This window comes from Stegodyphus dumicola, chromosome 4 (genome assembly GCF_044657685.1).
Source record: "Stegodyphus dumicola isolate Sdum_Otavi_A_Nest chromosome 4, ASM4465768v1".
In the NCBI taxonomy this organism is placed as follows: domain Eukaryota; kingdom Metazoa; phylum Arthropoda; class Arachnida; order Araneae; family Eresidae; genus Stegodyphus; species Stegodyphus dumicola.
In genome coordinates, this window is record NC_140771.1 from 32230225 (window position 1) to 32249539 (window position 19315).

Genomic DNA, 19315 nt, shown 5'->3' on the forward strand with positions numbered 1-19315 from the left:
TTTTTACGAAGTTGTTAAGAGTTTTAATTCTTATAGTCATGTGACGTAAGTAATAACTGTTGCCATGTTAAATATGATTCAATATATTTTGTCTAGAACACATTAAAATATTATTATTTCTTAGCATTATTATAATTGTTAGTATTTTTATAAATATTAGAATTTCCTAGACATATTCTCCCAAAAGGAAATTTGGGAGGAAAATGGAACTACGAAATTGGCCATTCTCCGCATTTAATTTAGGAACACAAATACCTATATTGATCACTACGTTTCTGATAAACTCATATTTAGACAAAATTAGAGTATTCAAGAAACGTTTATTAATATAAAACAATTCTTACGCATATTTCCAGGAGAAGAATATAAGAAAAAATTATATTAAATATTATATACAGCAGCACTGCCGTTTAAAAATAAAATTAGTTTTAAAATTCTCAAAGCAGAATACAGATATTGCCGCCCTGCGTTTTAACAAAGCATAGCTATGTACCACTTTGAAGGCACGTATATAAACAAAAACCATAAGCTCGTAATGTTTCTAACTAACATTGTCTGTGCTTAACTTCGTAGAAGCCTAGTTGAACTATTTAATGACTTATCGCAGTGTCCAAGTATGTAAATGAGAAAGTCCAGAGAAGAGTTAACTCACCTTTTATTATCTTAAACTAAGAACACAGATGGCCCCTTTCTCGGGCTTACAGAAAAGCCTAACAACGAAACAACGAAGTAGCCTGACGGCAAACACGCGCCACTAAGAACTCCTAAGCTTTTCTACTGAAGTAAGCGAAGCCTTCCTTTAAGCACTCTTTCTACCTTATTTATATGCAACACGATATTAAAAACATACTGGTAGGGAGTAGGTGAGAAACGAGAATAGAGAGTAAAGCATGTTTAAAAATTAAAATAACTGTTAAAAATTTAAAATAATCTCTACAAGCTAAATAAGAATCTATATACTTATTTCAAAAATTCGTAAAACCATCGAAACTAGTCCTGTGAAAATTTTGCAAATTAACGCTGATTTTTGTTGTTTAACTTCTGAATTAGTATTTATTCGGCGTGTTATTGTGTCTTAATTATGAAAAATAATGCTTAATGAATTGCGTTTTGGGGATTTATTTAGAACTTTAATAATGATTTCATTATTTTAATTACTCTGTTTAATTACATATTCATGGCTCACCAGCGGCCGAGCGGTAAAAGCCGATGAACACTGGTAGTTCGGTCCGGGGTTCGAGTCCCGGCGAATGGGCTGGCTGCGTGGGCGTTTTCGTGGTTTTTCCCTCACATGTTAAAGTCGCTGAACACTGGTAGTTTGGTCGGAGGTTCGAATCCCGCGAACGGGCTGGCTGCATGGGTGTTTTCGTGGTTTTCCCCATGTGTAACGTGTTTACGAGCCAGTTTCCCGTAGAAAGTCCTCCACGAAGGTATTCCTCCCCTTAGGCAAATAGCATTAGTGTGCTTTGCCATAATTAAATACACCATTTCCCCCATATTTAACGTGGATACGAGCCAGTTTCCCTTAAAAAAAGACCTCCACGGGGCATACCTCCCTTTCCGTGTAGTGGCCAAAGGCGAAGCACGTAATAACAAACAAACAAACAAACAAACAAAAAAATCACATTTTTATATCCTTTGCCTTTATCTCATTGTATATAAAATAGAAATGTTTGCCTACTGCTATAATTTTCTGCTTTCATTCTAAATTCAGAATATCGGCTTACACATAATTTCGTAATAATGCCAGCACTTTTAATGAAAATTGAACATGCATAAAGTCAAAACCCTACAAATGAAGAGACAATGTAAAGGTGCTGCCAACTTTAATGTGAGATCAGGGTTATTTAGCTAAGAAACATCTTCTGTTAATATCCTACCAAAGTATCTATTATTCACTTTTTGGCATAATCAGAAAGGCAAGAAACATACAGTGCCCATAAAAGTCCTTAGTCAGCCTTCGTTTTTGCACTGCAGATTGTAGACATATGCTTCCAAAAAATTGTTTAAATAAGGCAAATATTCATGCTTTGGCATTTTTCATTCAAAAAGTAAGTTCTGTGAAAATCCTGTAACTTAATTTTTTATACCTGGTCCTCGGTCCGTACGATTATCCTTAGTAAAAATTTATGCTAATTACAAAAATAAAATGCAAACCTTTCACTTCCGTGAGACTTAAATTCAGCAGAGATACTTAATTTTAAAGTTTGAAATCATGTTTTCTGAAATTCAGGAATCGTACAAAGAGAATAAAATATTTAAATTTGGATGTAACTAAAAATGAAACATCAATTTCGAAAAGGGTTTCTGATGTTAAAAGACTAAGTAACAGCCACTGATATGCAGATTGTCATAAAAAGTTTTGATCGATGCAAATGTTCTCGAAAATGAGATCTTATTTACAGTGTCTTACAGAATTCCTGTTTTAGAAAACAGTATCAGAATAATCAAGTATTATAATATTGTCATCATGGCATTATTTGCAACAGTTAAAAAGTGGTTAAAAATGAAGAATATTCCTAATCCAATAAATTTAGGTTAATTCTTCGGTTATGATCTTAAAGCAATAAAATTGCATGTAGATATTATTAATAATTTTTTTAGTATTGTAAAATTTATAATTATTTGCGTGGAAAATTTCTCGGCATGCCAAATATAACAAATTATAATTTAAAAATTATTACACATTAATAAATCACAAAGTCAACTTTAAATTGTCCTTATTTGTTTTTAGGCTACCCTTCGAGGAAAACAAACAATAAAAATTGTTTCTTGACTCAAAAAAAAAAAAAAAAAAAAAAATTATTTTTCATCATAGGAAGTCAAAACTTGGTCTTTTAAATTTTTGAAATGAGCGTAAACTTTTACAAAATTGATTTTTAGGATTCAAAAATGTCATAATATGAATATTTTTTCATTTCATACCTTTTTGTATTTGGAAATATAAATATACCAACGGTTGCGTAAATAAAGGCTGCGTAAGGACTTTTCTAAGTAGTGGACATATTTTCTGACCATCTTTGATGGATTTATTGAATAAGGAGACTTTTTTACACCTTCTTATAGCCTGGCATAATATGCCGTTTTAAAAAAAATGTTAGCTTTCCAATTGAAATGCTAATTATAATCCATAACTACGTGTTTGACAGAAAAATACAAATGCCAGTCGATTACAGAATTCAAGAGTTAGAAGTTTATCTGCAGCGTTGATAGTTAGGAAATTGAATCTTATTGAAAAATTACTGCCAACATGACAAGAGTCTAACTGAACGATTTACTTGAAGATATATTATAATTGAAGCATTTGCAGATGATTTCTTAATAGAAGTGAAAGGTAACATGAGGAAATTTCTGAAAAAGAACGCGAACTTAGTTTAGCGTGTATTTTCTCCCACCTTCCAGAATGTCTTCGTAGTGTAACGGTAGCGTATTCGAGAGGTCCAGGTTCGAGTCCCGGCGAGGGCAGTGCTCATTTTTCCCAGGCTAAAAAAAAAAAAAAAAAAAAAAAAAAAAAAAAAAAAAAAAAACTAATGACTCTAGAAACTTACTTTCAGCATCAAGTTATAGATGTTAAGCCAAGTCAAAACACAAGAAATCCTTCTAGATTATCCAAAAAGATTTCAGCGTAAACCTATTCGTTAAGCACTTGCGTCAATAAATGTCCCAACAGCTAAAATATCCTGATGTTATTGCATCAGAAAATAGCACATTGACCATTCATTTAAAGCCCGGCAAAAGAAAGTACCAAAATAATTAAGGTATACTTAATGGCAAGGAAATCTTGAAGCATTCCTTTTATTCATCTAAAATCACTATCAAATAGCACTACAATCGAAAGGACTATGAAATTTGAAGAAATATCTTCTACCATTTATGATTTATCTGTTACATTTTTTTAGAAAAATTTGGAACAATTATGATAATCAACGATTTTAAGATAAAGTAATTTTTTTGTATATATTTGTATTTATTTGTATAATAATAATGAACCTTTAAGTGATTCAAATGTGCCCCCTCCACGCGATATGAAAAGAGAATGATACTGCCATACTTGGGCGTAGGATAATGTATGAACATTTGTCATTGTGCAAAGTCTTTGAGAAATACAGGCGTTTAAAATATGTCTGCCCAAAAGCTCTCTCTTAAGAATATGACATTTTCCCATCAGACGAAGAAAGGTGCAACGTTTTCCGATTCTATCTCTGGAAATCTCTGAACCAAAACTAGCAGAGGGTTCAGTTAATCATGTTGTTCAAGTTTTTGGGCCAATGGGAAGGTGCACCTTATGACTCCACCTATGTTTAAATAATGGGTCGTTTTATAGTTATATGCCCGACGTAGGGATAAGCTGGAACAAAAAGACTCAAAAGTGAAAATTATTTTTCTCATCTCAGTACCATGCTCGCATATTATAGTAACTAGATAGAAAGGAAATAAAATTAAATATATCTAGGTCTTTAAATTTCGCCTTTCAATTTTAGAATTAAACTCCTAAAATTCCATAATTCAAGTTAATAAAATGTCGATAATTTGTAATACCTGCATAATTCTTTCTAACGCTATACATCATCTGGCTTGTTCTTCGAGCTTTTGAATACTTTCATAGAAGCCAATTATTGCATTCTCTTATGGTTTGTATATATTTGAAACACCAAAATTATATCCTTTAATCCTTATCTCCTTTAATGCACGATTTTACTTTAGGAAAGAGAAAGTAAGGTACTTTTATTCCGGCATCTGTTATTAAACTTTTGCAAAATTATCGCCATGTTTCGATTAAGAAAATGATATATAAAAATACATAACAAGCGTTTGTTTCTCACTGAAATGTGTCACATGAATTAATCAATGTCATGCACTGAAGATCTGTTAGAAACGGTATTTTGGTACCACCGAACCAGTTTTCAAAACGTATGCTTTTTTTTTCTCTTGCAACTATTCACATTGCACCTCCAAATGTTTTCACTGAAAACAGGGCCTGCGCTAGACTTCCCGGTGCAAACGCCGCAAATCCAAAATTTTGCTGCCCGATTCTTTCTTAAATTCTAACAATTTTATCGCTCCTAAATTACACCGACCGGTGCGGTCTCACCGGGCTGCATCACATACCCTAGCGCCGGCTCTGATTGAAATCTAGTTTCATTTCGTGACCATTTTCGCATATTCGAATGCGAAGTAAAATGCTTCTTTCTTCGAAAAAGAGGACCGACACTAGACTTTTTGAAGCTCATTGCAAACTCTGTATCTTCTAAATTCTACCTTTCGGTATAAATTCTAAACATTTTGCTACCCCAATTGCACCGGCACTACAGAAGAGTGATAGAGCATTCTCATCATTCCCCTGTAAATAGTATTTTTTAAAAAATTTTTTGGAAAAAAAGAAAATACGTTAAAAAAACAAGAATAATACGTGGCCACTCAGAGTTCAACTCATGATAGGTAGACTGTAAGTATGTTTTGGCAATGGTTTGCGATGCACTTTTCTGCGAGGCCTTAGCTATAAAAAAAGTAGTTTCAGTAGTATGCAAGATGCCACAACTGGAGAATAATTGTACAATTCACGAAAGTTACATTTTCCTTTGGAATCAAATACTTGATGACAACTGCATTGCACGAAAGGGAGAAAATTCACTAGCAAATTCGCTTGTTCTGGCTTATGCGATAAATTATTTTTAAACGTCGATTCTATTGCTTCTTTCTATAATATATAAGTAACTCTGAAATTTTTGCAACAAGGGCAGATAATATGCATTAAAGAACAGTTTTTGGTTAGAAAACAAAATTGAAGTCTTACGTACGCAGACGATAATTTGTAGCAATAATTGTAATTTATCTATCGTAGAATAACTTTTAAAAGAAAGGAAAATAGATCTGATGCAAAAGCATTACCGCTCTGTGATTCTGTGCCGGATGAAAAACACACGGGAAGTCTTTTGGGAGCTATAATCTCAGAAATTGTGTCGGCTGGCCATGCCAAAAATATTAATCAATGATTATCGCTGTACCCATGAAATGGTACAGAACTTAGCGTTAATTCGTAACTATACATAAAAATATTCAAAGAACTGCATACGAAAAAATTACCTTGCCTTTGCTTTCCCCATATGTTAAAGAACAAGAAAAGCATTTAATATGCCAGAATCAATAAAGAAACCTTAAAATTTCTTAATGACGGTAAAACGGTAAACATCGCATTATTTTTTAAATCATGTCTGTTGATGGAACGTACATTGCGGGGGGGGGGTAAGAGTTCTATATCTCCCGTTCTACTGGGCCCATTGACGAAATTCAACTTGCGTTTTTCATGCTCGAAAGCGCGACTTAAAATATATATAAGATTTATATATAGGATTGTTCTAATATAGGTATTTTGACACAACTACGACACAAATTACGCCAAACTTCCAAGTTTTGTAAAAGTCGCACAAGTAGTTTTTAAAAAACTTAGCTCTCAAAATTTTAGCTCCTTAATGTTAATTGAGTTTGGTATATATTTGTTAATCTTTTTTTTAATTAAGCTTATTTGATTCTTTCTTTCACATTTCGAAATTCAGGTTCATTCCAAATAAAATTCCCCATTTTTTATGATTTATTTTTAAAATTTGTATTTTTAAATAATTTTTATAATTTTTCAAAAAATTTTGAATTATAATCTATAAATTTTTTACCATCAACTTACAGCTAAACGCATTTCTAAGCATACCTGCAAATTTATTCAAAATTTCCTAAGATATACGTGAATTTATATATTCGTGCGTTTTGAAATTTGGCATATTTGTTGAAAGCGATAAAACATCAAATGTGGTTTAGACACTTTGTTAAAATTATTTGGAAGTAGAAACGATGTGACTTATTTGCCCCTCATGCACAATGTAAAAAGGTAGGAACGAGGTGCCTTTTTTTTCCGCTCCGGCATAATGGAAGGGAACGGAAACTTGGTTGCCATATATTAAGAAGTTCGCCAAGTGAATTATTATTGACGAAAACTGAAAAAATTGCGCCAAGATAAATTTTTGAATTTCTCCGTAAATTTCGCACCGAATTTTTCAAAATTTAATATCTAGGCAAAATTTGAGTCGTAGAATCGAAATATGGAAAAAAAATTGGTATGTTATTTCAGAAAAAGTCCGATTTTGTGTCAAAATACCTAGGTTAGAACGATGCTATATATAAATCTAATATATATCTTAAGTCGCGCTTTCGAGGAATGAAAAACGCAGTTTGAATTTTGTCAATCGGCCCAGTAGAACGGGAGATGTAGAACTGTCCCTCTTCCTCCCCCCCCCCGCAGTGTACATATCGGATTTTAACGTTCCAACACATCAGGAGAAAGTATGAAATGGTTCCTAACACCAATAATGGTGAAAAAAACGAACAAGGAAGCAAGTAATGTATATTGTTTTCATCAGAAATACAGGACTGGTCATAACCATCAACTTCAAGAGAAAGAACACAATTGCAGTAAGCTAACATGCCACTAACTGTCTCTAGAAATTCTTCAACAAGTGAATATTAGGAGACTCAACCTTTACCATAATGCATCTTATCATTCAGCGAGAACTGGCATTCGAATTTCTTGAATAAAAACACATTAAAGTGATAGAACACCCATCCAGTTTACCTGATCTTGCTACGTGTGATCTTTGTCTATTTTTTAATATAAAACAAAATTTACGTGGCTATCATTTAAATTCCGAAGATGAGACTGATGAAACTATAGAAGCATGTTTTTTCATCGATTCCAAGAAATGGATAGTTTAAAGCAATTAATCATCGGAAAATTCACCTACAAAAATGCATAGATGTTGTAGAAAACTCCTTTAAACATAACCTAAGATTTGGGAGCTTAGCAATTTCACAAAAATTTCAAAGTTACCCAAGTATATGATCTACTTCTTACCCTTTAATCTAAGTTTTTAAAAGTGAAATTATGTCGACTAAAACAATTCTTCTCTTTGTTTTCAGTTTTCCTCGGAAATGTGCGGAATCGTGCCGCATTACAATGCAGAGGAGCAGTCACGTCAGGCGGCGCCATAAGGGGGCAGCAGAAGTAGCGGAATCAAAACATTTAAGAGGCGGCATTTCGAAGATTTGCATCACACCGAAAAAAATCTACCGCATGGCAGTGGAGTTTTTAAACACCAAAAATCTTTCGTCTCTAAATAATATCTCTAATATTAATGCAAAGAAAAAAAAAATCATTTCTGTAAGGAAGAAGATATTTTAAAGGAAAAGGTAAGTTGAGACTATCAGCATTTGTGCTGCAAGCTATTGTTTGCTAGTGTAACCATTCACTTGCATGTTTTTCATAATAGCTTTCAACGATAGCGCCATCTATTAATAAAAATCGATAATTTCATAGTATTTTAGTGACTAGATAAAAAGCATTTTTAAAGTCCATTTGCTAAGCCTATTTATTTTCTACAAGAAAGAGAGATCGCTATATAGCACTACACTAATGCACATCACGAAATCAAATTTTACTCAGTATTCATATCATGTCTGATCACTAACCTAGAGTCGCTTCACCACTGTGAATTGATAGTGCCGACATCTTAATGAATCTACATAGGATAGAAAGTTAAAACTAACCTAACTTTTTTAAAACGGGACAAAATACATGCTTAGAGATCTTTACAGCGACGATCTTCAGAATGCCTCCCGTATCCAGCTGGTTGTCTTGTTGCAAAGAAATATAGTATCATTAGGTTTTGCGGTGATCGCCTTATCGTAAGAATTGTTGCGTACAGATTTGAATAAATGCACAATAAATATTTAAAATTTATCACATTGTTACATTACTAAAATTCACAAATATAATTCGATATATGTTAATACCTCTGCTAGATTTTTTATATATGGATCCCAGAAAGGTGTCCACACAAACATTGCTTCCGATCTGCTGTAGGAAATATCTGTGTTGGTTATAAGAATAGTCTCATTGGTGTAGCGATGAAAGTGGTCACCATAATCGCTAACATCTCTGTTGTAATGATGACTTGAAATTCCTCTACTGCAACCATGAATTTTAACTGAATTGATGTGAATTGACGGGTGAGTTTCCCAAGCAGCTTTGTTTCTTTGGCCTAATAATTGAAAGGAAAAAAAATATAATTTCATAATAAAATATACATTACTCTCACATCTTTAATTTATAATTTCAACTGACACAGCCGCATTCAAATTATTCTTATAATATATTATACTAGAAACTCTATTATCCTTGCTCCTTCAGTCGACAGTTTCTATTATCCGTCAACCACTGAGCCACTCCTATGAGCAAAATGAATTCACCCAAACCAATAATTACAATAATAAATGCGGCTTAATATTTAAAGTAAGCCGCATTAAGCAATAAAATATAATTGCTTTGTCGTAATACACAGAATAAAATGATAATATACTGTTTTATAGAAAACAACGATTCTACAGTAACAAATGAAACTACAAAGAAAATTTTTTTCGTTTAAAGTTACCATGCAAGTTCTGTTACTTACACAGTTTAATACCATTTGCATATTCATTAAATCCGAAGAATAATTTAAAAATATTATGTTCTATATTAAAATATATTGCCGAATATAAATTATATTGCCGAATCAGAGTATTCTGAGAATTGCCCATGCGCAAAGACTCATGTAAAATAAATTAAAGATCATACGTGACGCGCAGTGACAACACTTACCAAGGCAAGTGGATGGTATATGCATGGCAGCATAATCTAACGTAATTTAGCGACAAAAAATTAAAAGGGGGGGGGAACACCTCTTTTAAAGATTTGTCTAACGTCAATAATATAACATGTAATCGTACTCCCTGCATTGCACGGATTCAGTATCCGCGATTTCAGTTATCCGCGTTTGAAACAAGTTAAGTATGATATTGCCACGGTAATCATGACTGTATGTATACACGTGCAAGCACTTTCCTAACGGATGTAACTAAATGGAAGAGAGAATGAAAATGGTTACTTTCAGAACCTCATGCACTTTCTCAGGTCATAAGTCGCTTCTCAGGATTGCGCTTTTCTTAACTGATCTACTACCCCCCCCCCCAAATGACGAATATAAAACCGTAAGCAGAAGACCACGCCAATCATTGATCATCAAAACATCTGACTTCACCTACTCCTCCACATACGCCTTCCACCAAAAAAAGGGGGGCACAGTTCTCTATCTGCCGTACTACTAGGCCATTTTACGAAATTTAACATTTTTCATGTCTCGAAAGTGTGACACTGCGACTTAGTATATATATATATATATATATATATACAGTACAAAGTCCGTAATCCGCACTCGTCGGGACTTTGGCGATTCCGGATTAGGGGTTTTCCGGATTATAGAGCATCAATTTAAATCTGGTAAGATGGCATGTAGAAATTATACAATTAAAATTATGAAACCGTAATTTATGAAATAAAGAGCAATTATGATCTAAAGGGTATTAAAATTTACAAAAAAAAGAAGCTTAATATTTATTTATTTACTTTATTAAACATTTCTTTCAATGTAAGTTGTTTAAGTTGCTTCTATTTTTGTGCTAATACTTTCTCTTTAATTCTATAAACAGACATAATTTCTTGTTCAGCTACAAAGTTCCACTGTTCAGTCAATTGAAATTTTTTCATTTTCAATAACCTCTTTGTCACTTTCTTCACTATCGGAAGTGGTATTTTCTGCATCTAGAACCATACTACAGATTTCGCTGTCCGTTAATTGATTGATGATTGGGGTATTGTCATTGCAATGAAAAACTTCTATTATATCATCTTCATTTATTACCGCTTCTCCACATTTCTTTACAAAATCCAATAACTGGAAAATTTTACCTTTAGTTTGCGATGTCCGAAAACCTTCACTATGAAATATGGTAGCTGGCCATAAATTATGCCAAGCATTTTTTAACGTATCTGGAGACACATCCTCCAAACGCGCATGCGTAAAACGCATGAAAAAGTTTGTGGCTTTGAGGTCTGGATTATAGATCATTACGGATAACGCACGTTCGTATAACGGACTTTGTGCTGTATATATATATATATAAATAAGATTTACAAAACTAGAAAGTAGTACACGAACAAGAGACACCTATGTGGTCAAGAATTTTGCGCATTGATCTGCAAAATTTTAAAATATTTGCAAAGAAGAGGAAAGTTTTAAAAAGCTGTTGCTTAAAAGTACATTTGATCCTGTAGTTCCAGAGTAAAAAAGTTACACCATGTATTAAGAATAAGACAAAGTAAAAGTTAAGTTATCGCGTGAAAAGTAAAAAAGTAAAAGTTATCGCGTGAAAACTAAATGTAAAAATTACAAAACGAGATAAAACTAATAAATTTTAAATAAAAAAAAAATTTAAATGCTGCACGCAAACAATAAAAAACATTTCGAAGGTAAAGAAAATATATACAAAGGTTATGTATGTTTGTTTTATATATACACTTTTAAATTACAGGCGCGTCGGAAAAAGAAGCAAAACCATTGAGACTTACTATATTAAGGTGATTTAGTTTAATAATTATATTAATGAAATTCCGCTTTTAGTCTCAATTGTTTTTGTTTGACGAAACGCGCTAATGGTGTTAACTGGATTCGAGTTTTATCACGCTTTTCCCTTCATAAGTTCGACTTAAACCTCGAGTTGAGCTAATTTAGCATTTATTGCAATTCTTTGTGTATATTTTCTTTGTTTTTGAAATGTTTTTGATTGTTTGCGTGCATCATTTAAAAATTTATAAGTTTTATCTCGTTTTGTAATTTTTTACATTTAGTTTTTACGCGATAACTTTTACTTTTTTAGTATTGTATTATTGTTTATACATGATGTAACTTTTTTACTCTGGAACTGCAGAATCAAATATACTTTTAAGCAATAGCTTTCTAGAACTTTCCTCTTTTTTCCAAATTTATAAGATTTATATATAGCATTGTTCTAAAATAGGCATTCTGACATAAAAATCAGACTTTTTCTGAAACAACATATATTTATAATTGAAATTTTGTAATTTTTTCAATCGAAGAAGAGATAAATTTTGATCTAAAACAATTTTCTTTGTCTCGGCAATTGTTCCATTTAAAAAAGTAAAGAACTCTAGTTTTCTGAACTCGGATTGTTTTTCCGTCGATATTATCTTAATTAAAAAGTTGTTCTAATTAGCCTGCCTTCAGTTGATTGGTAGCCCTGCTAAGCGGGATGAGTTGCATAAGCTTCAAATTTAAATTACTGAAGCTTAATTACATCATATAAAGAATGTTTAAAAATATCGATTACGTTAGTTCCGGTTTAAGAAATAGATCAAATAAGATATACTTTTAGACAATAGCTATATTACAGATTTTTGTAGAAATTATATTTATCTACGGTATCTGTATAAAAAAAGCTCCATTTGATAGTTTGTTCCTTATCATTAGAGCAATAATTTTATCTTGGACGGGGGCAGGTGAAGCGCAAAAATTCGCAGGTTTTCTGCGTCCTGAGCTTCTCACTAAATATTTCATGGTCCAGGATTTACATTAACATTTTGGAGAAAGGTGTATATTAGAAACGATCCAAATAAATAAAATAAATCTATGTAATTAATTAATATTTATAATACACATTTTAATTGACATTTATAAACTGATAGATAATTTAAAGTATATTTATAAACCAATCAAATTTTGTATTCAGCAGGTTTATGTTAAATGCAGGTTACCATTGAAATGGATCATGTGTTCATATATAATTTGTATATATATATATACTTGCATATACAAAATTTTCTTCGTTATGTAGCGCATTTTTCAAATAGTTGATGTGGACACCACATAACTTCCTTGTACGCTTTATTTAAATTAACACATTCTTTGCTGCATTTCATTTAAACATATTTCCTCGAATTTTATTAGAGATTTATTTTTTATTCAATTAATTCAACTCTCTCTCCGCGGTAAGACAAATATATACAAAATCTCGAAATATCTTCATTAAAAAAACATAAAATACAGAAAAACATAAAACATCAAATACAGTTAAAAACAGTTTAAAATATCTGTTGCGGACACCACATGACTTCCTTGTACGACTTGTTAAATTTTACGCATTTTGGGCTGCATTTCATTTAAACTTATTTTCTCGAATTTCATTAGAGATATGCAATAATCATTCAAATAATTCAGTTCTCACTTCGAGGCAAGACAAAAATACATAAAAACTCAAAATATTTTCATTAAAAATTGAAAAATATAAAAACATAAAAACCCAAACACAGTTAAAACAATTAAAAAACAATTTTTACAAGTAAAATTAGAGTTTCTACCTAAAAACAAGCAATTCGGCTAGGGGGCAAAAAGGCAGCTTTTTCAGTGCACAAAACTGAAAGTTGACTTTTAGGTCCAATCGGCAAAAAGACACTGAAGGTGCAGAAACTGCCTTAATTCACTATTCTGCTGAGTTTCAAATGTAAACAAACATGGCTGTTCATTAGGCAAAAATCCAATCACTTTTAAAGCAAGAAATGCGCAATTTACCAGCATATAAGAATAAAAATCTAGCTCACCGAGACAGGTGCAGATGATTGCAACGAAAAAGGAAGGTGTACAACTAACTACATGTTTTAGCAGTCCCATATACAAAATTTTAACATTCTATGGCTACTCGCTCTTGAGTTATGAGAGATATATACATGCGTACGTAGAGACGTCACGAAAAAAATCTCTTTTGAATCCATTTTAAATCCATTCTGCAATTCGTTTTGGGAAAAAGAGTCCTTTATTCTGTCTTTATATATAAATGTCACGCAAAAAACATCGTTTAAATGAATTCAAGAGCTGCCAAAATGGATGTTTTCATTTGATACCCGAAATTTTTCGTGGTTACAATCCTTTGGCGCTGAAACTGTCGGTATTAATAGGTGTTGAAGGGAACCTTTATATGACTCCAAGAAACGATTTTTTTTCTCATATTCCAGTAGTCCAGAAGAATTTAAAACACAGCTTTTTCATTTGGGTTTTGAAATATAATTACTCTTCAGTGTATTTCTGCGGAAATATAACAGAATGCAGGATAAAAATTATTGTACTATATAAATAATCCAATAAACTGACTGAAAAAAAATTGTAAAAACTACATGAATATAGGGTCTTCCTAAATTTTAACAAACGATATCTCAGGTAATTTTGATCGTATAAGAACGGATAAAATAACTTGTTAATTTATTGAATATAAGAATGAATCAAATAATAATTTTTTTAATCATTCATATAGTCATTTTACAAAGACCAAAAGGTATTATATGTTTCTGTTAAGTAGTATCATATAACTAAAATTATCATAATCTGAAGACTTAGATTATTTCTTTCTTTTCTGCGATTGAGAATACAGCTCTACACCCAGTTGTTCAAAATATTTTTAATTGTGCATTATTTCTAAACATCCTTGTACATCACATATTTTAAAAATACTTGAAAGCATACTACAAAGAATGCACAAAAAATAAGTATCATATTATATTGATCATACACAACACAAACTTACCATCTACAGATGCAATATACACTATTGCTTCTCCGCTGGGATTCTGTCCAGACTGGTATTCAACCAACATTCCGTAACCAGGAGTTCGCAGTGGAAAGGCAGTTAAATTCTGTCGTAAATCCCAATGCTGAACGTCAGGAACAATTTCCAGTCTTCCATAAATTTTCATATTTTCAGAAGAGGACTTTCTAAAAGAATTTAAAACTATAATTCCAATGCTTCGACCAGGTGTTGTTGTCACGCTAAATTTCTTATACATGGTGCTTCGGCTAAATATTAAATATCGGTATTCATCATAATTAAGGAAAATATTGTTCTGAATGTCGTCTGGAACTTTTATTACTTTACCAGGCTCTTCAAGGTTAATCCATGAAATAAGATCTCTTTGTTCCATCTTGGAAAACATAGGATTGTAATGAATACCGCTTGCAGCATTCCGTGACATATCACATCTATGAATATTTAAGCCCTGAGAATGTACTACTAAACCATGACGTCTATTTGAAAGCAAATAACTATCAACAATTTTCTGCCTTTCTGGAGCAAACATTTCATTCCACATTATGCCAACGCCAGAATCTGTATTATTTTGAATTTTCAAATTTTCTAGATGATGTTTATTAAAATCTACTTGAAGTGCTGGTTTAAAGCTGTTAGTGGCATAATCCAAAAGTCCAGCAAACTCTATAATAACATTTTTCAAACGACTTTCTTCAGCAGACATTCCAAGCCTAAGGCCAGACCAAGACGGAGGATAGCAGCGCAGTCCAACCTTTGTAGAACATGAATTTTCAAAATCCTTTTCAGCTTTGCAAAGAGTAATATCTGTATCTTGCAATGTACACTGAAGATTTGAAAGTCTAATTTCATGTCCTGATTTATCAAATTCTGACTGTTCCAAGATCCAGTCTTCTGGATGCAATACTAAACCCATCTGATTACAGGCAATGGATGCATCAACTATGTCCCAACCATAATCGCAGACACTGGCCCATGAACCGTTAACCAAAACTTCCAACAGGCCTTCTGTGCCTCTTGATAAGCGCACTTTAGATTCATCATTTAATTTTTTTGCTTCATTTATTGTATAAGTAATGGGTTCAGAAGCATAGCCACTTTCACTTAATAATCTTCCTTGAACCATCATTCCAACCGACCTATCAAATTTTAAAACAGAACCAGCTTCTATCTGCAGTTTACCATTTCCAGGTCGTACAAAAATGTCCCGTTTGACAATATATGTACCTTTCTGCAATGAAATAAAGCCGGGAACTTCCCCTCCGATTTCTGATCCTGTTTGAAATGGAATAATTTTATCTCTTTCGTGAACATCTGATATGGCTGTTTTAGTATCAAGATCTGATGACAAAGTTAAATGTGGCAAAAATTCTATCCGCGCTAAATTGTATCTATCTTTTCTATCAAATATTCTTTCATAAATTTTATGAACATTGATACTTCCCCAATAATTATGCGTAGCATTTATCATAATGTGGTGTTTTTCTAGATGCGAACCCAGGTCGTAAAGAGACTCAAAATTTTCAAAACGATTTCTATATACATGAGTATTTTGTGAAGTCACAACTACAACAGCAGCAACACGAGAACGAGGATTCAGCGAAGGAAAAGGCTCTTTGATTACGTTCCTTTCAAGATGATTTTTATAAAATAGTAAATCTTGAAAAGAAGTTCCCTGGGCTACTCCAATGCTAACCACAAATTTGCCGTAGTTAAATGCAAAGTAATTATGCTGTATGTCAATTTTAGCACGGACGTTTGAAAAGTTATCATCGTCCAAGCCATTCACAAAAAGTACGCCTCTTTCATGACCAGTAAACTCATTATGCTCAACTAGTAAATGGGTGTGAAGTATAGGAGATGCTTTCACAGCAAAATAATCGCTGCCCAAAAACTGGTTATGTGTAACTAGAACAATACTTTGAGCAGTATTTTGTTTCGTAGACCAACATGAAGAAATCAGTAAACTACAATCTTTATTATTACGAAAAGAATTTAAACTAATGTTCCAAAAGGAATCGGATAAGCACTGATTTCCAACGAGAATTCCGTATAAACTATTATTTACAAATTCAGAACGTGTTACATGAACACTATGGTTATAAGCTCTATGATCAGATGTTTCATTGAACCAAAAACCGATACCTCTGCCTATGTTGTTACTGACTGACGATCGATCAATATGAACGAAACCTCCGGCATATGTAATATTGATGCCATCCCCCCGATTGCCAGTTATGAAAGTATTATTGACAACTACATGACCACTTCCTGTTGAAATATCTAATCCAGCCATGTAACTATTTTCATTTAGAAGCGAGCTATTAACTAATATCCCAGATCTTTGATGGTGGACTGTAATTCCTTTCCCTAGGTTGCTTGTAATATTGCAGTTTGTCACGTTTAGATCAAAAGCTCTGCCTAAAAATTAAAAAAAAATAATAATAATTAATTTACTTTGAAGCCATTTCACAATTATAAATTTAAATTAGAATATGAAAAAGCGTCTTACCATGATTGGCAAGAATTTCAATGACAAAAGCAGCGTAATAACCAGGTTTGGGTCGATATTTTAATAAAATCTTTTCTCGTGAGCTTGTTACACTCTCAGGAAAAGTGTTATTTAGTACAGGCACCGAAGCAAGAAGTCTGCTACTAGTAGATTCTCCATCATAAACTTCAATGTGTGAAGCATGTGCTGAATCCGTAAAGTCACTCGAAAAGCCCATAAAATTAACAGTTAAAACTTGTCCAGTTCTTCTGGAGACTTGAAAGACCTATGTTAATAAAGATCATATTTTTATAAATAACTAAACTATGCACATTGGGAAAGCAAAACAAATTTTCTTTAACAAATACATCGAAAAACAATAACGTTTCTTATTTCCGTTTAATCGATTTTTAAAAGGAAATCGTCATTTATGATACATTTAAATAAATGAAAAAAGATCTTCTATGCTTTATTAGCAGAAAAAAATTGGTACGTTACTCACCAGTATTTTTTATCCAATTTCCTTATTTAAGTGTTTTCTTATTTAGAAACGAATGTGTAAGAACTTATTGCACATGTTTACTTAACTCTGTAGGGTTTATTTTAACAACGCCTTTTTGTTCAAGTTAAAATTTGATTTGTACTTTTTCGTCTACTCAACCAGAATATATAAATGAGAGGAGATATACATAGAAGAAAGAATCTTAAACAAATGAAAATTGCTATGCCAACCAGCCTTAAAAAGACTTCTGTATTTGTTACTAATGTGAGCGATATTCTTTATCCATTGATAAGTTAAGCTTTTCGTGTTGGAAATTGAATAGTAATTCGTAAAATTAATTGACCCAGGCGCTAGGTTAAAATTTAAACTTGTGGAAATATAAGTAATTTTAATTCTATGTTTTTCGATACTCCCGCATGAAGCGATAATCAATTTGCGTTAGCTGATTTCAGTTTTGTCCTTCAAGTTGAAAACATAATAAATTTTAGCTGTTTTTCTTTCTGTTGCATTCATTTAGGGTTCTGATATTCTAGTAAATATCAGGATCTTTCGGGCTAGATTATGCCAAAAGTGAATTATATGTAACATCTTATAACTCTTTGAATTGAACTTAAAAAAAAAAAAAAAAAAAAAAAAAAGAGAGAGAGAGAGAGAGAGAGGAAAAGAATCACTTAACTGATTTTCTTGCAGCGCATTTTAAATTTGAGGTTTAAAACTGCTCTTATTTCAAACGCTTTTACACTGCTAGGAAGAGTTCGCCCTAATTTACGGAAGCGAAGCATTAAAGCAAACTTATAACAATTTCGTGTACATAGAAGACAGCGACTTAAAAGTAAATTTATTACATATGAATTTGTAATTTATACTATATAAAACTTGATAAGAAACAATCAAAGATTAATAAATAGCTAAGCGAAAATGACACAATATAATTCACAGTAAGAAATCTTTATGATGCATCCTCAAGTTTTATCAACTTTAGAATGAGAATTACATTTCAGATATCAAAAAGGAAATAAAAATCGACAACAGTTAAAGCCATTTCAGTCTCTAATTTAACATAGAACGTAGAATTAAAAAAAAAAAAAAAAAAACTGAAACAGATTTTACATTGCGCCCAAAAGGACTTGTGCTACCTTTATTTGTTAAATATCATGTTCTTCGCACTTAAACCATAAAATTCAGTTCAACAGCAATATCGCAAAATAATTTTAAAATGAGCATATCTTTAGATTTCCGATGCAGAGTCTCGCGCGTTGGAGATAATTTTTTTTCCATACAGTGTTGCCATTGCTCGCTTTGAAATCGTTTTTTTTTAATCGAAAATTCGTTGAAGTGGTACAAAATATGAAATCGATAATAAAACAAATTTCAAATTCAAATTAGAGCTTCCACATGCCCATATTCTATGGAAGATTATGTTACTCAAAATTTGATGGCTCTAGGTACCGTTGTTTTATCACAATGGGACAAACATACATACATTCAAGCAGATTCTTCATTATTTAATTTCTTTAAATATAACACAGAGCGATATTTGGTGGCAACAATTTGAAAAGTGAACTGACATTTAAAGTTTTCAACGCAAAATGCCAAAACGAAATTAATAGTTCTTCTGGGCTAACAACCTTTGGGCTAAAAAAAAAAATTCTTTTTGTCAAATAAGATTTTTTTTTTTTTTTTTTTTTTTTTGTTTGTTTGTTCTCAAACCTTTTCGAGCGCTCTCCCTCCCTGAAAATAACGCTATAATAACCTTCGACCCTATTTATAATGCGTAATAAACACAACCT

The 19315-nt window shown here is 32.1% G+C and overlaps 1 protein-coding gene across 1 annotated transcript in view; it reads right to left on the bottom strand.

Annotated features, from left to right (window-relative positions):
* The window catches only part of bark (C-type lectin domain-containing protein bark beetle), a 186215-nt gene that overhangs the window by 48055 nt on the left and 118845 nt on the right, over positions 1–19315 (bottom strand). Inside the window, exons 6-8 of the mRNA XM_085814689.1 lie at positions 17045–17309; positions 14515–16953; positions 8839–9086 (exon numbers count right to left, since the gene is read on the bottom strand). Coding sequence (XP_085670815.1) covers positions 8839–9086; positions 14515–16953; positions 17045–17309 — 2952 coding nt within the window. The remainder of the gene's footprint in view (positions 1–8838; positions 9087–14514; positions 16954–17044; positions 17310–19315) is intronic.